The sequence below is a fragment of the Cupressus sempervirens genome, chromosome 8 (assembly GCF_028749045.1).
Source record: "Cupressus sempervirens isolate cs-2001-9-10 chromosome 8, ASM2874904v1, whole genome shotgun sequence".
Classification (NCBI taxonomy): Eukaryota; Viridiplantae; Streptophyta; class Pinopsida; order Cupressales; family Cupressaceae; genus Cupressus; species Cupressus sempervirens.
In genome coordinates, this window is record NC_143125.1 from 455,448,414 (window position 1) to 455,471,822 (window position 23,409).

The window sequence follows — 23,409 nt, forward strand, 5'->3', positions numbered from 1 at the left end:
GGAAACTAACTACAGAGAAAGAAAAACTAAATTGAAGGGAAACACAAAGGGATTTCTCTTTGAACCTACAACGACAATATTATCATATTCAGTTATCTGCCTCAAAACAAGGGAATGAAGCTCTGTTCGTTCCTTGTTTCAATTTAGATGAAAGAGAAGATATACAACATAAAACAAAATGGAATAGAAAATAATTGATACAAAATACCATTCAATTGGCTCTGCAACATCAAGTATCTCACACCAAAAATTAGCTGACCTTTCATTAATTTTTCATTCCAATATATATAGGATTCTGAGATGACGCCTCCTTTGCCTTCATGTGGATAATTATTTTCAGCAGAGAGACACAATCTTCACTCTTAGTTTTCTCCACAACCAAGGTGGCTCTATTTACTGAAATGTTATCCTTCTCTCTTTCTAGCCTCAATATAGCATTGCCAATTTGCTCTATAATGGAGAGTGCTTCCAACTTGATTTTCTCGCTCCACTCTCTATAGATATGCCCAAAGTGTTTATCTTCTTGGAGTTGAGAGATGAGTGCTTGAACATCTGCAGTAATAGGATCACTAGTAATGGCATTCTGGAGATTCTTGTCAATGGGGTGACCAATTGCCTAATGAAGCCATTTAGTTCTTGTATGTCCATCATCCTGACCTTTTACAATTTAAGGCTTTCTAGCGGTCCTTCAATCACCTCATTTGTTGACTTCCATAAGCCAACCTTGGTGTCATATCTGGCCTCCCCAAGATCTACAAAGTGTAAGGAAAATTCATCTGTAGTCATGTCCTCAATTCCTCCCTCTTTGGTGGGTTTTGCAATCTCCATTGTCAAATGCCCTGTTTCAGGGTCTTGTCCAAGGATGGACAAGGTCTTCTACTTTTTAACCTTGCTTAGTGCCAATCCAGAGTGGATAGAAAGAGAGAGAGTATCCTTGTTGGCAGCTCCTTCATCCCTCCTCTTTCTCTTTCTATCTAGGGTGTCCTCCAACCATGAATTTGTGCCTATCACCTTGGAGGCAGTCCGTAAAGAATCTACATTAAACATCTTTCTCTTGGGCAAAGTGAGTGTCTTTGGAGCCGAGGAAAAAGGATTCTTTGAGGCTTGTGAAACTAGCTTTGAAGAATCTTGACCTTTCTCTGCCTCTGAGGTCTGCTTCGTTGCCTCGTCCAACTCAGATCCATTCTCACTACATCCACCATCTCCTAGATCCACTACTTGCACTTGGGGGCTACTCGACATGAGAAGTGTCGTGCTTATAGATGGGACTGGGCTGCTATGAGGTGAGGAGGGAGGAGTGACTGCACCATCTTTTGATTCCTCCGCCTTCTTCTCGGCTTCTGATGCAGTTCTGATTACTGGGAGGGAGCCGTCCTGGCAAGTCTGAGCTAAGGGAATGGTTTTGTCAGAAGGTTCATCACCTCCACCTGATGGTTGAGCCGGTCCTTGGGTAATGGCCAAAGTTGCACTTGATGTGCCACCTTGGGAGGGGGAAGCCACTGCAACTGTTGGGGAAGCTTGAGCGGTGGTACTTTTGCTTTGACTCTTCTTAGTTGTGGTCCATTCAACCCGATCTTCGGTCCTTTTGATGATCTGAGCCATCATTATATCTAGCTCTTCTCCTGCACCTTCATAACGTTCTGAGCTTATCTGAGTGCCTCTTAGCTTAGTTAGATAGATGTTACTATACATATTCTGACCATCATCTTCTACTCCTACATTGATATTGATTTTATACATTCTCACTTGATCAACTGTCAGTCTGGCGAAAGCATGATCATGGCTCTCAAACTCATCTTTGCAATTGGCCCAATAGTCTTCAATGGTGGTGACGTGCTTGATGACACTTCCGATTTGCAGAAAATCCCTTGCATACCCATTTGGATAAAACATGGGCCTCAAGACTTTGTACATCTCCAACTTATACTTCATTTCAAACACCTTTAGCATATTCTTGGCATCAAAACGAGTCTCAGAACTGAAAGCTCAGCTCCCACCTTCATAGGAAATTCGTAGCCTTTCTTCTTCAAACTCCCGCTTAGCACATTTACTTGGATTGATTGTCGCACGATCTCAATCAGCACGATCATATTGCTAGGATACCTCGGCAGCTTCAAGGGAAAACCATCAAAAGCTACAAGACACAAATATGAAAAGGATAAGAATTGAATGAAGTAACTCCCAAATTGGCCAATGGCTGCCATGGCTTGAAGGCTAAATCTCCTCTCTGGACATCCCTATAGCTCCCTACAAATTCTCATAGTGAATGCATCATTAACTTTCACATACTCTGCATAGCTATTTTCCAATTGTAAGCATGGGTAAAACTCATAGGATTTCACATCATCAAGAAAATTTGCCACCCGTGGGAGGCCTAGCCATAATTGTAGAGAAGCTAACATGTAAATGAGGAAAGAGGACATATAGAATGTGTTGTAGAATTTTGCAACACAAAGAGCATTGGACATACTCTCGCTTACCTCATAAGCCCAATCAATATATTGGGTGTCAGAGTAGATGACTTGCACCAAAAAGAAATATTGCTCAACAAAATTTAAAGCTTCTACCTCACCTTTCAATCTGTGCAAGAGGACCAAGATATCGATAATCTCTGGTTTGAGATTAGTCCCGAACAGAGTCTCAGGAACCTTACTCTTGGCACTCTATGGTTTTTGGATCCATGTCTACATGATTTCCTTCCTCCAGATCATCTTCTTGGTGGAGAATTCGGAAATGGCTCCCCCAACTATCAAATCTGAGAATTCCTCTCACTCCAGAACTCGAAGGCAATTCACCACAATTTGCCTGTCTATGGAAATCAACAGTGTGTCATCTAGTAGCAAAATTTGCCTCGTGTCCAGGCTGTATCAATTTATACATTCATAGATTAACTCAGGGGCCTGGACCGTAACTGGAAAACTAGTTGCCTCGGTTCCAACCTCACTCTCCTTTGGAAATCCTTCATGTCATAAAAACAAAGGGATGTACCTGTGAAGTTCTGCAATTGGGACTTGATCCCGTTCAACCAATCGAAACCCGCAAATCTAGTTGCCATTCTTTTGAAATTAAGAAACTGAGAGGAATAGCTAATGCAACAGATACTGGCTTTTTGAAAAATTTATGCACATTAACAAAATAATAGTTCAAGAAAAAGAGTGGTAGTTTGTTAAATTGTTCATATTTCCATATATATGAGTCTCAATTTATCTGTTAATCTTCAGAGTTCGCACCATACGAATGAATTAAAGGAGAGATCCGTTGAAATAGTAAATGTGTGGTTTTAATGGATATATTGAGGTCTTTTCATTGTTCCGTTGGCCTAATGGTAACTTTCTATCTCCCCATACTTACTTTCTCATTCTCCTTTAAGTTTCGGAAGTTATCAATAGAGTACTTCGTGGGACAATATTTGCTGAGTTGAAACTCTTTCTCGCAATGATTAGATTATTTCTATTATCATCTTGCGATGTTCTATGCACAAATTGTGGGTCCAGTCTGGTCGTTTTTTCGCGAAGACTAACTTCTATGCATCTTTCCATAGCGACATAGTGAGATGTGTTGATTTTTTAAGATCTGCAGGTGTTTTCAAAACTGAACCACCTCTGTCACTATAAGAGAATCTACCCAATCGCAATACACCAATCAGGAACCCACTTACCTTTTGCGGCTCACAAACTAAATTTGGCCCCACATGACATGTGTTAATCCATCGCCATGTCGCTATGAATAATGGTCGAGCAATTGTACATAGTGAGATAGCAACGAACGTAGATTCATCTTGATCTGACGGTAATTAATTTCCATTTGCATCATGGGTCCGCCTTTCAATTATGTACCTCGTGGCATGTATGTGGCAATACTTTATTGTCTGACTTCAAATTGTTTTGCCTCATGGCACCTCGTGACTAGACTCTGATGGCGCTTCGTGAGAAATGATGGCCCACCAGACATGTGCCTTCATGTCGCTATGTCGCATGAATTAACTGAGCATCTTCGCATAGCGAATAACAACCTCTATAGATCTTTGATCTGACGGTCAACGAGATGCATTAAACTTTCGTTTGAATTGGACCCAATATGACAGGTAAGCATCTGACTTTTCAACTGGACAATAGCATACATTCTCTCATTCAATTGACTTTTCAGCTTGGTCTTCGATGTTCCTCTATCTTCTCTGTATATGCTCATGATTTCTCCATTTTACTTGCATTATGTCTTTAATGGAACATTTGATCACAATATTAGGGTTTCTCAGAGAGTTGTATAAATATGTTCATGAGGGGCTGCCATAAATCTTTGTCTTTCACATGATTTGAAAACCCATCGAGGAGAAGACAATTTGCATTTTTCCGCCAACACTTCCCCTTTAATTGACTTTTAGACCAACGTCCTTTTTGAGTTTGGAAATGTCCAAGTAAGGTGCGGAAATTCCGTAGGGACCCACCTTTTGTTTCTTTTCTTTCAGAATTGCCTTTTGTAGAAAACCAACTTCATGGGTTGAAAACCTGCCGAGGAGAAGTTCGTTTTGAGTTTTCCACCAGATTTGATTATGAAAGCTGTGATGAATCTTTAGCCTTTTCTGAGGCAAATAATTGTAAAGAGAACGTGGAATTTCTATAAGGTACCTTACTATTTTCTTGTTTTTGATCTATATGCATCATTTGGTACCCTTCGTCGGAAATCGTCTTCACGGGTTGGAAACCCGCCGAGGAGAAGATGACTTCCAAATTTCAGCAAGCTTCTATTTCCATCGAGAAAGTGAGACTAAAAGCAGGTATGACTTGTAAATGATCATTGTATGAGCAATATGAATCTCCATCAGGCTAGAAGCTAACCTACCCACAAGGTCATTTCGACCCAAAGGAAAACCACCCGGCTATGAAATGTGGAGAAGGGAAAAATGATGGAGACTCGTTCCACCTAAGGGGGTTTAGACCTAGACCCAAACACAATTAGGAATTCACTAAGACATAAGTAATCTCTTTTACTACTCAGGTAGAGGTGAAAAGTGGGGCAACAAGTCTCGAGACCAATGTTGGAAAACTAGTGAGGAGCAAACAGACCATGGCCCATTGCTGAGAATAGCCTAAACATGACATAAGTTGGAGAAAGGAAACAAAAAAAAGTGCTTAGTTAAGCTTTGAACACCGTTAAGGTGAATGCCATGAGGTGTCCAAGCCTTGGCAACCCATTCTCACAACATGTTTTTGTTAGGATTTAAGCCCAGAAAAGAAGAAAACTAGAAATAAGGAAAACATTACAGATACAAAATACACAAGAATATAGGGAAAACCCCTCCAAAATGAAGGGAAAAACCCAACCATACCAATAAAAGACATCCTTTATTGATAATAAAAATTTAAGTGGACAATGTTTTTCACTTGATGCAATATATATAGCATATAGAGAGACTCTTCACATTATAACCAAAGGTCTCTTTAATTTCCTAAAACATGACTCTTTATTTTCAAATACAACTCTTTGTATGTCCATGTCTCAACGTATGTTGTATGACATGTGTTTTAATATTTTAATATCACAATTTATCATAAATATCCTTTTCAGGTGAAGGTGTGATGCAAGAGCATCTTGCATCAGAAAATAAAGTAGGAAATAATTTTGTTTTTATTTGTTTTTCAGAAGAAATTTTTTTTTTTTTTTAAAAAGAAAAAAATTGTGGAGAGAGAAAGTGACAAAAATTAGAAGAAAAATATTAAATAAATAAATGAAAATGGAGAAAAGAGGGAAAAGGCATTGAATAGGTGGCATGATTAAATATAACTTGTGGGTTTATTTAATGTAACTTGCTAGGCCGACTTGTGGCTTGGTTTGGTATAAGTAGAGGGCTTTGTCTTGTCATTATTCATTCATTCGGAGGAGTGAGCGTGGAGAGTAGTTGAAGAGAGAGTTTTTCCTGAGTCTGTGGACAGAGCGTCGAATGTGAGGCAGTTTATAGCAGGATTGTGATTAATCATCCAGTTTGGAGAAGAGCATGGAAGATGGAGTAGTTGAGTGAAAGAAGATTTTCAGAGTGTGTGGACAGAGTGCCGAATGTGAAGTAGTTTACACTTGGATCTTGGATAAAGTTTGTGAAGAGCTAGTAGTTGTGGCTTGGAAGACAAGGAGATTGCTTGGTGGGCTTGCGAGCACAAGTTGAGATCTTCCTTGGAGGTTTCAAACAGAGTGTGGATCTGGACTAGCTAGGGTTTGGATTGGATCTTGAGGGATCTTGCAAAACTATCACTTGCTTTGTATTTGGCCATAACCAAGAAGGCCTTATAGCCCAACACATTGCATGTAATTAGTTATATCTATGAATGAATTATTGTGACTTGGTTTCAAATCTTGCATTGTTGTTTATCTTTTGTTGTATGGTTACTTGTTGAGGGCTAGGATATCTCCTTTGGAGATTCTCCTACCTTGCACTGCATTAAGGTGACCAAAATGGTATTAACGCCCAGAGATAAAGATCTATATCGCAGCTAAAATCTCCAACACTCCCTCTTAGCGAGAGAGATCCTTAGCTGAACAGTCACACTAGGCTGCAACCAAAATGTCAATGATAAAATCTAATCGCATAGATCCTATAAAATTCATCAAATCACTCAACATGAAAGACCTGCAAAAATCACCTTCAACTTTCATCATGGACTCACTCAACATGATGTTGTCATGGAATCTCTCAACATGAAAACCTACAAAAATCACAATCATCTTTCAACATAGACTCTCTTAACATGATGTTACCATGGAATCTCTCAACATGACAAACCTACAACAATCACAATCAGCTTTCATCACGGACTCGCTCAACGTGATGTTGTCATGGAATCTATCAACATGACGAGTTAGTTAGGTTTACAACCAATATTTTATCACAGACTCTCTCAACATGATATAGTCATGGACTCCCTCAACGTGACTTCCAACTCCCATTACAGAATCTCTCAACATGATGACATCATGGACTCTCTCTACATGATGCTCACTATGAATCTCTCATAAGTGAAAGAGTTATTAGGTTGACCTTACAACTTTAATTTATGTCACACAAATATGAATCCATAATTAACAAGAAGGAAAAATTACAACTGAGACTCATTTCCATCAAGAGTCTCACAATCCTACAATATCAATAATTTATCTCAAATAAGGAAATTCAATAATATCATGCATACAATGATTGAAATTCCCTCTTAACAAAGACCCCCTCTCAGCAAGGATGGCTTTGATTGACACAATAAGATACTTGATGTAACCTCCCTCTGAGACTGAACATCTCCCTCTAAGTCACAAGCTTCCTTTGAACGCAAAAATCAACTCCCCATGATTTTAAGCAACATTCTCATGTTCATTAATCCTTGATGCATCCTAGGATCAAGAGAGATTTAAAAAATATCAATGCTATAAGCATAAAATTCACGATCAATATTTAAGAAAATGAAAGACTTATCTTTGGAAGACTTGACAATCAAGGCAACTTTATCCTTCTTTTGCAAGGTTTCTTCCACATTTTATTTTCATTCACTGGGCTCCTTCCATAACGAGAGCAAGCATCAACTACAAAGCCCCTCTTTTTCTTATCTTTTCCATCTGTTGACAAAGAAACAACAAGTGCCAACCGCCTCTTTAGTTGCAGGCTCTATACTATCCTCTGCAATTTGTTTGAAGACCTTTCTTTTCTTCATGGGACTAATCTGTCCAATGTCAAATAACAACTATTATAGTCTCAGATTGCAATAGACTACCCACTATGAATGAGCAACAAAAGGCTTAAAATCACAACTTCAAACTAATCTTCCAGACGAGAGTAAGGAACTCGATAAATAAAACTGCAGATATTAACTGCTCTGTATACAAATGATTGAGAAACTCAGAAAGCTTATAAAACTGAACAACCAATTCATTCTTTGACTGCTCTTTATCTTTAATTACTCTATATTTTCTTATGAGAGATGATGATGCTTGACCTAGTTGTTGAATCAACAATACAATCTTTTACAACACAAATAGGCATCATGAGAGACAATAATGCTCAACCTTGTTACTTTGATAAAAAAAATGCAGCACCAAGATATTCATGTGTCGACACAACCACCCCGATAATCCATGAGAATAATAATGAAACTATTTTTTTCTTTGAATAATTCTAGCAACTGTAGCATCACCAACCATCAAGGAGGCATTATCATATAATATAATATAATAATTCCCGCAAATAGCAAGAGTCAGCAAATACAAACTTGGTCAAACATATTGACCACTCCCAAACATATCCGAGGATAATAAAATGAAGAGTCTACATGAAAACTGAATGTATGAATGGATGCCTTCATAATGAGGACTGGTGACGTTAATATGAGAAGTGACTGTTTGAATAACAAAAACGAGCATCTACAAAAACAAATTGCTGACATGACTAAATCTGACAACCAATGTCTGCATACGATTAGGTTAACGAAGCTTGGATACCTTTATCTATCAACACCTACTATTCTTCCTGGGAGAGAATGCTTTTCACGGTCCAATTCTTGGAAAGCTCGTAAATGCTCACAGATCAGGGCCTGGTTCGACTTGTGGGAGACAGAAAGGAGAAAAACTTGGACTCATAAATTGATAGAAGACACAATATATGACAACAGAGAGGAACCAAAAACTGATGCTTACTTGTCACTATTCCAGCTCTGGGAAGACATGCACTTAAGTTAACAGCAATTATAATAGATAGTCAAAAAATCAAATTGGGCCCGAAGAAGAATCAAGGAGCCAACATGGACACACATAGGAGAAATTCTAAAAAGAGATGAATGCAGAATAACACAATAGGTACAAATTCATTATCGCGGCTATATAAAACAACACATACAGATTACCTTCTGAACAGACACACGAAAAGAGAACTCTTTATTGCTGTTAACAAATCTTGGCACTGATACCATGTTAGGATTTAAGCCCAGAAAAGAAGAAAACCATAAGTAAGGAAAACATCATAGATACAAAATACACCAAAATATATCCTGGGAAAACCCCTCTAAAATGAAAGGAAAAACCTAAGCACACCAACAAAAGATCTCCTTTGTTGATAATAAAAATTCAAGTGTACAATGTACTTCGCTTGATGCGCTATATATAACACATAGAGAGACTCTTCAAATTACTACCGAAGATCTCTTCATTTTCCCAAAACATGAATCTTTATTTTCAAATACAACTCTTTGTATTTCCATGCCTCAACGCATGTTGTATGACACATGTCTTAATATTTTAATATTACAATTTATCGTAGTGTGTTGGCAGGCTGGCCTATTAACTTGCTACTTCAATGGAAGCTGTCGGGCCCTATATAAACAGTTATTCAATGAGGTAGCCCTATTTTATAAAGGTTCTGGCACCAGCGTTGCTTCCGCTCCTACTATGTCTAGAAGGGCCCCCCTATACTTGAACTAAATGAAGCGACCACTCGCCCACCTTACCGGCCTGCAGGGGTGCCCTAAAATTCTATGGGCGTGATACAAAGGGGCATTTATAGAAAGGTATTCTAGTCGATCTGTCCTAGTTGGTGCCTATATAAAGTAGGGGCCGGCCGCTCTTAGTTCAAAACGCCGCCCTAGAATTTTATGGGCCCTAACATTATGAATTGCCGCCTTGCATGCTTCCCCACCTAGGGCAAATGATTCTGTAGATCGCCCCCACCCCTATATGATGGCATGGAGAAGGCCCTATAAAATTGTGGGGCCATAAAAGTTTTAATATTACAATTTATCATAAACATCCTTTTCAATTGAAGGTGACCATAATGGTATTAATGCCTAGAAATAAAGATCTCTATCGCAGCTACAATCTTCAACAGTTTTCATGAGGAATTTGACCCATAGAATAGCCTATCAAAGTATATTTTTCAAGCCAATCACAGGCATTGTCAAAATCGTGAACAAGAAGAACAACATCAAGTGAAGGTATACCTTATGGAAAACCTTCAGCATAAACTTGTGGCGACATTTGTTTGGCAGTGGTGTCATGAGCTTCTATCACAGCAACTCCGGCACCAATATCAATTACTGGACCAAAGCTGGCCGGAGCCATTAAATACTCTACGGACTCCTGCAGTAAATGCACTATGACAAAGACAACTTTGCAAGATTTTTGCAACAAGACCTACTCAGAAAACCGTAGCAGAGTTCAGCACACAACCCATTTTGGCTAGTCAATATTTGGACTTTGGGCACAAGAAGATTTTTAATATTGGCTATGTCCATGCAACCTAGGATTAAACTTTACAGGAATACTTCTAAACCTTGATAACAAAAAATCCAGACTAATTACAAAGCAGAGTGTTCCACAAAGTGTTTTCCTAACAACAGCAGACTATTGGATTAATACTTTCAGATTTAAGGACATTAAAATTGCAGAAATGCAGCACAGTTCATACTGTTATGTACTGTTTGTATACAGCACGCCATATGCTGTCAGAACAGCCTGTTGTGCACTGATTTTAGATTTCTGCAATTTGACTGCACAATAATTATTTGTTTCGTTCAACAGAGAGCTTCACTTAACTATCTTTTGACAAAGCTGACCTTCAAACAGGCACTTTGAAAGCAACTTGCAATCAAGTTGTCAACAATTTTCAGTCCCTTTGGACTTCACCTTTCGCAACTACAGTGATTTGATACTTTTGGACAGTGATTTGAATGCACATCGGATTTGACAGAAATTTATTCTTTCCCTTTGGTGATTGAATTCCACAACAGGTTTAACAATGATTTCTCCTCTCTCATTTTAATCTTCTTCTCTGCTAAATTTGTATAGAGTACACTCTCCTCAGGCTTCCTCACTCTGAATCAGTGTACCCTTCTTAGGGCTTCCTTTCTCTGATACTAATATCAGAAGAATGAATCCATAAAGTTTACGACAAATGGATGGCACGTGCTTCAATATGTGTGTACTTGTATTTACAATTTACAAGGAATTTACATTGCATTAGCGTTTGTAACTTATATTGAGTAAGCTGCCTTTCAAACTAACTGCTATGGCATTATTACTTTTTTAACATAAGCAAAACTGCCTGTGAACAAAGTATAGTCTAATATCATATTACATCTAATGATGTATATGATCTGATTTTGGAATTGATTTTCTTCATATTTCCAATTGAATTTTAAAATTCAGGAGTTTCTACAGAGATAATATGTCAATCTCCCTTGAGTCATAGGCTGATATGATATCTATCCCTGTTAACTCTTTTGGGGAAAGATTTTCCTTGCATTTTACTACTCAATTGATGAAACTCTTTGCTCTTTAAAGTTGTATGTAAGATGCATTTCTCACTATAAAAATATCCAATTAGAGTCCTGACGGAATGTTTTGCTTTACCCAAGGCTATTAAACCATGAATGCATTTTAAATCCTTGTATATGCTCCATTCATGTGAAAATTTTGGAGGTATAATCTATAACATGTCAAGAGAATTACCTTTGAAGCTAGCTCCTACAGCATAAGCTTTTGACATTATGACCTCAGACATATCAGCACCATCAAACTTGGCATCTGACATAAGTGCAGCTGCTAGTGATTTGCCCTTTAAATTAGTTTTTTCATTTGTGAAGTCACAAAAGCGAAGGTCAATGGGTTTGTCATAGACACCATTTGCCTGACCAATAGTATTTCCTACAAATGCCAAATCACATCTATTTGGATCCTTTGACAGTGGTGGCAACCTCTGCAAAAAGAAAAGAAAAGAGAAAAACAAATTAAATCTAAGTCAATAACTAGTAGTGAAGTGATTGTAAGAGTTTCAAAAAATAATTTATTTTAGAGAAAGAAATGCTACTGGATTTGATGGATCAGCAAATGAAGGGGAGGCAGCTGCTACTGCCCAGACAGCACAAAGACTACAAGCAATGCCTTTGAATCCCCCTCCTATTGGAGAGGTTTTCACTTGAATGGAATTATCTTCTTTGATCACATCTGTAGCAATTCCAACACAAAATGTTACAGATACATTAGCAATAACATTCAAAAGTTTACACCATTTAAAGGAAGTTAAAAATGATGTCAATATTAAAAAAGATCATCAAAATCTCTTGATGTAGTAATGAATGCATGTGCATCTTGTGGGGGTGAAGGGGAGCCAGAGGGGGCAGGGAATCGGGAAGGAACGTGAAACAAAAAATTCCAAGTATCCTAAAAAATTAGTGATACATGATCGTAGTAAAAACATTCCATCAAATTTATATGTCTTTGCCAGGTATTATTAAACCATCAAGAAGCTTTAGTTTGAATGGTAATAATAAACTTATAATACACAACATGAAATTACTCAAGATATTTCTGAGAACTTACCAAAACACAACTTTACTGAAAGGTAAACCTGTGCTTCTCTGGCTCTTATATTAGGAACTATTCTTTAAGTGCAACGCAAAGAAAATGGAATCATCTCCACTTAATCAGAACCAATAAACAGGAATTGGGAATTAGAATTGAGATTAAAGGTAAACAAGACAATATTCCATGTTCCACACCATGTTAACCCGAGACAACACGTTTTACAAAAGACTCAAAGGGGAAAAATGTCTTATTTCTGTTTGAAATAACCAAAAAGATTTATAGGGTTGGTAGAATTTTCTGTCCAAAAGAAAAAATGGATTCTTGCAGCTTCCTCTCTGAAGCTCCTACATGTTCTCAAACCTCAGTGCTGCTCCTGTCTTTGATAACAGCCTTGTAGTCAAGTTGAACTCTACCCGAGACTGTCAAAAGAACTCCAAAAAGATAATGTTTTATGCTTGAACATGGTGAATCAGCATTGGCTTGAAGTTGAAATGCCATATTAACTGCAGAGCCGGAACAATTGTTGTAGATACTTCCAACTGGACAAGTTTATAAGCTGTACAGTTCACTGCTGGGCATATATGTCCAGGAAAAACTGTTGACAATTCAATGTAGGTACCAGCATGATCCTAAATATTCACATGATACTGACATACACTATAAATTTTCACTATAAATTTATACTGACATACACTATAAATTTTCACTCCCAACTTTCACCCCACCATGTGTTGTCACTATCAGTAGTGTGTTGGCTGATTATTCAGTATCTTGAAGATTTGATGTCTGTACCATTTACTCCTAACTTAATGCATTACAGATCACTGAACTGCTCCATGACAAAAATTGTAGTGCTGTAATATTGACTGTTCAACATGTGCAGTCATTAAATCTGTACATGATATTTCTTTGGCTTCCTTAATCAAGTAGTGCTCAAGTTAGGCTCTTTTTAACAAACATTTTAATGAGAAATAATTTTAGTGATTAGCCTTTAGTACTCATAGCATCTTATGGGTCAATTGTGGGCATGTCTACTACAAATATTATGATGATGTTTCCCTTTCATGAGTTTGTTCAAGAAGTTCAAAATTTAAGTTGTGTTCAAGCATTTCCTATAAACCACTGGATGCAAATAAATATTGCTTATGTGCTTGAATCAGGCAGCAAACATTCTAAAGGCCCCAATAAACTGGGGCATTATGACCCATACAGTGAAATATTGGCAGTTTCTATATAAATCAGTGTCTACTTTACAAAACAATTTATGAATATCTTCTACCTCTAGTAACTTTTCATCTGAATCCATTGGGCCATTTCTCAGCACGTTTATACCAGAAATCTTAAATGAAAATGTAGTAAATTCGATAGCCACATTAAACGTTAACATATCTGCATTGAACATTCAAAGAATACCAAATAAGGCAATAGCTTTGTACCTTTGATTGACCCATAATAACCATCTCTGCATCTTTGAATCTACTCGGAACAGAGCTTCCAATAAGCAAGGAGATCGCATCATTTATAAATCTCTTTCATTGCTTATATTTTTTTACCATTTATTTTTATTTATGGTAATGGAGGGAAGAACAAAATATCAAATAGCCCAAACCTTGTGATCCATGAGTTGGGTCTCCTTACAGTACAACACATCCAAATGGATCCAAATATGTAATCAACAGAAGCAAAAAAAAGACTCATAGTGAGCAAATATCAAACCAGGTCTGTCGAAAGTTCCTATCATTTATCCTTTATGCATGTCCTTGAAGAATAGCTGTGACACATTTATATAGAAATAAGGAAGAAAGTCTAACTGTTGAGACATAGAAAAAGATGTAACCGCTCATTTTTTGATAGTCTCTTTTCTTAATTTTGTTATTTTCTTTTAACTCTGTAAAACTGCTGCCTGGAATTGGGTTTTGGTCAATAATGTCAAAGGTATGCACTGTAAGGAACCAGTTAAATTAAAGTGGGTGTAAAACCATGGATAAAGTGGGTGTAAAACCATGGACCCAACCCTATTACAAATAAGAAATTGAAAAGGAAATGCAGCCCAGAAATATGATCTCAATCACTAATATGGACAAGGACCCAAAAATAGTTAACATGAAAATCTGCAATAATCATAGTCCAAAAAATTCTAATACAAGGTGAGCATCCCCAACTATAAACAAATTTGCTCCATTTATTATCAACTGGGATAGGAGCACCCTTTTCAGCTTTTGAGAGTGTAAATGTTACTTAAATTTATCTCAGATTAGAACTATGAATGTCTTTTATTTTCAGAATTAAATTATAACTAATCTCAGAATTCTACTTTGAAGGATGTAATCAGAATTTGATCTTTGGTAAATGTGGATGCAAGTGGCAATTCAATATTAATAAATACTGAATATTAATTAGTAACTCAATCAAATATATGTAGTCACCGAACACCAAAGGGCAGAGCATTAATTGATTTTGATGCTCTTCTTGGCCAATCAGTTTGAGTATATGTATGTGATGGAAAGACATGTCAATAAGTGGAGACGTGTCTCCACAAATGACATGTCTCTTCAAATTCAACTATCTGATTTCCAAACAAAAGCCCGATCCTAATCGGGATTAGTAATAGTTAGCATTTAACCAATATATATGACATGTTGCCAATCTGCAATGAAGAATAATCAGACTTAAATCTGATATAGTCAAGCATTTGATCATTACTCAATCTGGGCAAGAGGAACATGAAAATGACAATAATCAGAAGTCAAGTGCAGATTTACAATATACTTGGATCCACTACGATCTGATATCGATAACAATCTATCTTCAATAAGATCATGTATTTAGAATAAATAGAGTTTCAATTAGATACAAGAGTGATGATTGTTTTCCAAAAACATATGAAATAGTGATTTGACTGAATACAAATAATATGTATGTATGTCAGTTCATACAGTGGATGATATACATGCACACATGCATATGATGAAATCAATCAGCATTCCTATATCTGACTGAAGCTACTATTTATTCACTACTCCCTCTTAGCTAGGGAAGATAACCAAGTATATATCACAATAGGCTCATCTATTGTGAGTGGAGATATCACCTTACTCATGATATCAAAGGATGCTCAAGAATATCAAGTTAGTGCACATACCATAACAAATCATGACATATCCACAAAAACACTTATCCACCATGATTACCTCATAAGGAACATAATGATCTTCAACTGATATCAAGTCTCATGATATCTATCAAAATGTCTAAGAGCTACTATCATGACATGTCCATTAATATCAAGTCACACGATATTCATCATGACAGTGAGCTAATCATTGTAAAGTTGTCACCTTACAAAGTTCAATACAAGTGTTCATTAAATAAAAGATTGTCACCTTTCAATAATGTACCCAGGGGGGCCATAAAGTCATGGAGTCACACGCATGAAAAAAGAGTTTTCACATTAAATGTCTTTAAAATACATAAGAATATATTCATACAAATAACATTTTGAGACTCAATCTCAATAATAACTTACATTTCAACCATACCAAGTTTCTTCTTGAAATGTTGAACTTTCACTCTGGAGAGAGGCTTGGTGAGAATGTCTATTGTTTGATTGCTTGTACTTATATACATACTCTAATTGGATCACATTCCTTTCTACCATGTCTCTCACATAGTGGAAGCAATCTCTATATGTTTTGATCTATCATGGACCACTGGATTCACTGAAAGCTTAATACAACTTTGATTGCCACAGAGGATAATAGTATGTTACAAGGGCTCATAAAATAATCCTACAACCAATTTTCAAAGCCATACTGCTTCTCTTTCTCCGATGGATGTTGCAATATATTTTGCTTTTGTTGAGCTTTGAGCCACTAAAGAATGTCTCCTACTTATCCAAGAGATCATAGCCGATCCCAAACTGAAGCAACATCTTGATGTGCTATTCTAATCGGTTACACTTCCAGCCCAATCTAAATCAGAGTATCCATGTAGATCTAGGGCAACATTTCTGTATATAAGACCATATCAAATATCGCCTTGAAGGTATCCCATTATATGCTTTGCAACAACAGGGTGTATTTCTTTTGGTTCACACATAAACTAGCTTAGAGCATTCACTTCATAAAAAATATCCAATCTAGTGTTAACCAAGTACATCAATGATCAAATTATCTGTCTACAAAAAGTAGGATTTGCAAATCTTGACATTGTTGCTACTTTCAATATAGACGAGCTGGTTTCCATAGGTGTAGACATCGGTCTACAATTCAACATCCCAAATCTCTTTAAAATATCAATAATATACTTTCCTTGATTTAGAATGATACCTTATGAATTTTGCCAGACTTCAAACCCAAAATTCTTCATAGTGAATTCTGAGGTCAGGTCTTTCTTACATTGAACAATAAGGTGATCCTTCCCTGTAATTAGCAAGTCATTAACATATAAGATTAGTATTAGCATATCACCTTTGATTACTTTAAAATAGAGATGTGGATTTGCATCATTATTGGAAAACCCTAGTCCCATTAGATAGCTATCAATCCTTTCATACCAGGCTTGGGGATTCTATTTAAGTCCATATAGGGCTTTCTTCAATTTGCATACATGTGATTATGTATTATGTATCACAAAACTTTTAGGTTTCTCTAAATAGACTTCTTCCTCAATGGTTTCATTCAAGAAGGTAGTTTTTACATCCATTTGATGAATCTTCCATCCTTTGGCTACTACAATAGCTAGCACTGCTCTAACAAATTTGTATCGGGTAACAAGTGCAAATGTTTCTTCACAATCAATACCTTCCTTTTGTGAGAAACCTCTAGCAAAACAACATGCTTTATGTTTCTCTATACTGCCATTTGTGGCATGTTTGATTTTGAAGAGCCATTTGGAAGAGACTCGTGTAATGCCCTTTTGGAATCATTTTTTATCAAAAACAGGTTTTTCTTTAATCTTTTGCTAAAAATGTTGGATGTTTGAGGGATTTTAGGGCACATTTTTGGTATTGTGCATTGAAAAGGCCTCATTTGCTGCCCACTACAGATTTCTCTTGTAAAGTTTGAAAAGATCTAAGTTTGTTGGAGAAATTTTCAATATTGGAGCTTTTCTCTCCTCCATTTTTGGCACATAATCATATAAGTGGACATTTACCTTCTTGCTAAATAATTTGTTCTTCTCTTGCTGATTTTATGCATGTTTTAGCTTGATGATTTACACTTGTTGATTTTGTTGCTATGGAAAGTGTATTTTTCCTTTAAAAATGATGAAATGGTTCATTTTCATGTGTTTGGTTTTTTCCCAAGCTCCAAATTCAAAATTGCATATTGAAGTGTTTTGCTTAGCGACATGTTTGAGTCATTTGCCAAAGGTATGTTATTCTTTTGAAGTTTGCTTTTGTGTTTTGTGTGTTTGCATTTTGGTTTTTCTTCATTTTGAAAAAGTTGCAAGTTCTTTCCCAAGAACTTGGTCATGTTTCACTTCACTCTGTCAGCTGACTGGATGGTTCCCAGCCGACTGGATGGTTCCAGCAGTGTTTCTGTAGCCGACGGAATGATGTCCGGCAGTGTTTCTGTATTTTGTAGCCGACTGGATGGTTCCGGCGGTGTTTCTGTAGCCAACGGAATGATGTCCGACGGTGTTTCTATATTCTGTAGCCGACGGGGTGATGCCCGATGGTGTTTCTGTATTCTGTAGCTGACGTCGTCAATAAATAGTTTGTAGCGGATAGAATATTTGTGGCCGACGAACTCCTTCGGAAAGGTTCGGCGGTAGTATTTATATCCCATCTGGGATCATTGTAAATCATCATTCATCTACTATTGCGAATATAATTCTGTTGTTCGTGTTCATTGTTTGTATGCGTTGATTTCTCTACCTGTATGACAAACATTTGGCGCCGTTGCCTTATGAATCTGGAAGGTGGGAGGAATGAAGATTAATGCCAAATCAGCTTAACAAGGATCGAAATAAGGCAAAGGGAAAAGATGGAATCCGTACTGCGCAAGAGAATTGAATTCTGGCACAGCAAGCCGAATGCCGACAGAGATTTCAAAAGATTGCCGACAGACACCGGAGCGCAAAAGAATTGTTGGAGACTCAGCAGCGGGTGGAATTGGTGGAAGAAGCACGAGAGGAGTTCTTGAACTTGTGTTCGCCAAGGGAGGAAAACTTTGACGGAAGAGCATCAACTTGCACAGCTCGCAGTGCCAATGGAGCACGAGGGTGGAGTGATCTCTTCGTCCAGGATAGACTTCCGTGGGAAACAATTTCAGAGGATCCTTCTTCACCAAGGTTCACAGCTGTCGACACCTCCGGTGCAGGAGTGCAGACCGCTGGTGTGGGAATTTCGACTGCCAGTGTGGGAGTGCCGACCGTCGGTGTGGAAGTGTCGACCGCCGATGTGGGAGTTCAGACTGCTGGTGTGGGAGTGCTGACCGCCAATGTGGGAGTGCCGATTGCCAGTGTAGGAGTGCAGACCTCCGGTGTGACAGTGCAGATCTCTAGTGTTGCGATGGTGGGATCCAAAGAGAAGCTGCCAAAATTTGAAGGCGATGGTACAGCCGACCCCATCCGACATTGTAAGACATGTGAGACGATTTGGCAGGCAAATGGAATCACAGATGCCGATGAATGGGTCAGGTAATTTCCGGCAACCCTACGAGGTGTCGCGATTGATTAGTTTTCAGATACGGATCCGCAAAAGCTGGATACCTGGGATAAGATTAAAAAGGAGTTCTTGGCGGAATTTAAACTCTTGCGGGACGATAATGAAATCGTAGCAGAGATTTTCAATACGAAACAGGGGAAGCACGAAACTGTCCGCGTCTACGCCAGGAGATTAAAAGACCTAATAAACAAAATGGAAAGCAAGCCGGCGGACGGATTGCAGAAAAGATGGTTTGTGGACGACCTACGCTCGAAGTTGTGGAGGAAAATGAAAATTGTGCCACTGTCATCATACGTCGATGCGTATAACAGAGCACTGGACCTTGAAAGTGAACAAAAGACAAAGAAGAAGAAAACTAGCTCCTCTGATTCTGATGACGACGAGCCTGTCGGAGATGATAGCAGCGACGATGAAGGCAGCAGCAAGAAGGTTCGTGCCCTACAGAAGGATATGGTTCACATGATGGAGGAGTTTAAAAACATGCAGAAGGAGCCAAAAGGCAGTGAGCTGTGGTGCACGGAGTGCAAGACAAACGGGCATACTAAAGGATCATGTCCAAAAAATCAATTTTGTGACATTTGTCAGATCATGGGCCATTCGACAAAGGAGTACCCCTTTAACATGAAGACAAGAGGATCTCCGCAGGTGTTTCTCACACAGGAGGCTTCCCCGTCGGGTAGTAGCAGAAACACGAATACTGCCAGTGCTACATCTGGAGGATACAGGAATAATAGCAGAGGGCAAAATAACAATGCAAATAATAACAATAATAATGGGAGCCGAAGTCGAACTCAGTATGATGCAAACAGACGGTCGATTGTTCAATGCCGAGCGTGTAATTTGTGGGGTCATTTTGCGCGGGATTGTACAGCGACAAACACACCAAAATTATTATGCAGATGGTGCGGACCCGGTGATCACGAAGATTCCAAGTGTCCAAAGGCTGGAGTAAACTTGATCACTGTTGGCACGGATGTAGAGGAGGTTCTGGCAATTACACGGAGGCAAGTGGAGGAAAAGAGAAAAGTGGGGGAAGCGCAAGAGGACATTGCAAAGGCATCATCGACAGGGACATCTCAGTTGAAGGACATCACCGGCACCTTGGCAAGGAACTTCGCAGAACAAAACATTGTACGACAGATCTTACAAACGGAGATACCGGTCAAGATAAGTGACCTCCTTCTCACAATGCCCCAGTTACGGACGGCCATTCTGAATCATACACCGTTTTCGAAAGCACCGGAGGACACAGGAAGGGATAGTAGGGAAGTGATGACAACAGACCCAATACTGCTGGCACTCACATCCGGACAGCATCCGGCGGTCGTCGAGATGGGAATTTTGAGAAATGTTTTGACAGACACAATTGTTGACGGAGGGTCCGGCGTGAATGTGTTGCCGGAGGATACTTGGAAGAAGTTGGGAAAGCCGACATTGTGGCCACCTGCATTTCAGTTGCTCACAGCAGACCAGCACGGAATCAAACCGTTGGGAATCTTGAAAGCACAACCGGTAACAATTGGTACGCAACCATTTTTATTGGATTTTGTGGTCATTCCATTAAAAAGAAAAGGATATGATGCTATTTTAGGACGGGATTGGTTGGTGTAAGCAAAAGTAAAACATGATTGGAAACAAAATACCCTATCAATGGAGCACGGAGGCAAAAGATTCACAATTGATCTGCATACACAAATGGTCAGTGAGGAGGCAGCATCGTCAGATTTAGAAAGTGATGGCGAAAGTGACGACGAAGCAAAGAGGAGAATGGAACCAGACGAAGAAAGAGTATTGAGACTTGATAGAGGATCGAATGATGACGACCTAGACTTAGTGAATGGCCTGTTCCACTGGCAGATAGAAGACTACGAACTGTTTCCAAGTTGCAATATGTTAACGGTCGACGAACGTGAAAAAACACAAGAAAATGAATGTTTGGAGGAATGCAGGGAAGTGGAAAAAGTAAAAGCTGCCATGGTTGAAGCTGAGGGGAAGAACATACAGTCTGAACATAGAAAAATGAAAGATCCCACTGTTCGGTACATGGTGAATGGACCGCGCGGAAAGAAAAGGTTACACCGCGGCATAAAATTAGTGGAAGCGCACCGACAGCAAGGAAATAATCCAGTTGCGTGACAACCGTAGGCACAGTGGGCGACGGAGGTGGCACAGAACAGACGTAAGCCGTACGACGGTCAAAATGAAATCAAAGTGGAAAAGTTTAAGGGCAGATGGGTTGGACCATATCAAATTCGGAAGGTCGACGACAATGGAGCAATCAAACTGGCGACCTTGGACGGACAGGAGATGGCTCAGTCAGTTAACGGATCTAAGTTGAAACTATATCGCGCAAGAAAGTTCTCGCCGTCGTTGAATCCTCCATCGTCGTCATTACAGCACTCTCTGGCGGCGACGTCGTCCGAAGGTACCTCTGTTATTTGATGTGTTCGAATTTTTAAAAACAAAAAAAAAAAAAAAAAAAGAGCGGGCCCCGCGGGCTGAAAAGTCCTACAGGCAACTGCCTATCCGCGATCAGGGAAAGTCCCGCGGACAACTGCCTATTCCCGAGCACAGAGGCGGAGGTCCCCGCGGACAGTCTGTCTGCGGGCATAAGATTTTTTTTTTTAAAAAGCATTCTCGCCAAAGAAAGCCCCGCGGGCATAAAACTTGTCTTTCTCCGCCGGTAACAAGGGAAGGTCCGCGAGCAGTCTTTGTTGGTAAAAAGGAAGGCCGCGGGTTAAAAAAAAAAAAACTCCTCTGCCAGTCAGAGTGTCTCCACCGATCGATCTCCTCCGCCAAAAATTAGCCGCGGGCATAAAACTTCTAGTTCCTCCGCCGGAAAGGCCGTGGGTAAAAAACATTCCCGCCAGACTCCATTCCCTCCTCCAGCCAGATTTCTCCGCGGGGAAATAGAGACATAAAGAAGAGTGCTTGTTCTGCCAGAGGGAGAAGCTCAGGGTTTTGTGAGGAGTGGGAAAAATATGGCATATTTAGTTTGGGCGCTTTTGAGTTTTGTAGGGAAGGAGAAGAATTTCTGTGTGCAGAGGGATTTGTGGTGGATTGTAGAGGAAGCAGTAACAAAAAAAAAATAAAAAAAAAATGATGACAGATTCAAGTTGTTCGGAATGAGCAGCAGATGATGCCAAAGGGAAGGGGAAGCATCAGTGGTTGTCAGAAAGAGTGCAGAATCGGCAGAAAATGACAGAAATGGTGGGTTCCGTGCATTTTTGTGTGGGTTGCGAAGTGCTAATTTGGTCTTGGCGGCGAGGGCGCCCTGTACTGCGATAGGGAGCGCACCCGGGGCGCTGCCCCTCGACCTCGCTAGAGGCGTTGCCCCCTGGACCCCCAGTCGTTGCGGATATCAGTCGTGGGAGTCTGACCAGTTCAAAAGAGTTGAAGTTGCTGCAGGCATGGACTGTTTGTGTACCGAGGCACTGGGAGTAGGTGTTGGCTGGGAAGCTGTCTTAGTGGATGCGTAGAGAGCTCGGGAGGAGCTAATCATCCAGTTGGAGGCAGTGCAGTGACACTTGGCTCAGGGTACCATGGAATTGAAAACAGAGAAAGCAGCACAAGTGGCTATCAAGGTCAGCTTCATCAAGGAGGCAGTGTTGTGTTAGCAAAGGCTAGAGGCACAGGACGAAGATATTTTGTCAGTCGTCCGGAGACGACTTTTCTTTTTGGGAGGGATGGTGTCAGCTGACTGGATGGTTCCCAGCCGACTAGATGGTTCCGGCAGTGTTTCTATATTCTGTAGCCGACGGGGTGATGTCCAGCGATGTTTCTATATTCTGTAGCCAACGTCGTCAGTAAATAGTTTGTAGCGGATAGAATATTTGTGGCCGACGGACTCCTTTGGGAAGGTTCGGCGGTAGTATTTATATCCCGTCTGGGATCATTGTAAATCATCATTCATCTACTATTGCGAATATAATTCTGCTGTTCGTGTTCATCGTCTGTATGCGTTGATTTCTCTACCTGTACGACAAACACACTCCACCTTCCATTTCACGCAAGAGCATCATCACTAATGAGAACCATTTACGACTCATTTAATGCCATATTTTAATCCATTTCATGCACTTTCATACTTACTTCCCTATTCCATTTCCATTCCATCTCATTATTACCATTTTTACGTTGCATATGGTTCAATATAAGTACGTAGTATTTAATATTGTTTTGGGATTAAAATATGGAAAATGCATTATTGATTGCTTTTTACTAATTTTTATTGTCACAGCATGTTGATTTGTGGAACAGATCTTCCTGTAGCATTTGGGACATACATTGTTGGCTTCTTTCTATGGATATTATTTACATATGCCTCCACATAATTCCATGTTTTCACACAACTGAGTATATTCACGTGGATTTAATCTCAATAAACACGTGCCCAAGGATTATATGTGATT

General features: G+C 39.2%; 1 protein-coding gene across 1 annotated transcript in view; it reads right to left on the minus strand.

The window, feature by feature from the left end:
• The window catches only part of LOC149543194 (Tetratricopeptide repeat (TPR)-like superfamily protein), a 121,972-nt gene that overhangs the window by 33,784 nt on the left and 64,779 nt on the right, over positions 1-23,409 (minus strand). Inside the window, exons 2-3 of the mRNA XM_089798067.1 lie at positions 11,831-11,967; positions 11,473-11,719 (exon numbers count right to left, since the gene is read on the minus strand). Coding sequence (XP_089654193.1) covers positions 11,473-11,719; positions 11,831-11,967 — 384 coding nt within the window. The remainder of the gene's footprint in view (positions 1-11,472; positions 11,720-11,830; positions 11,968-23,409) is intronic.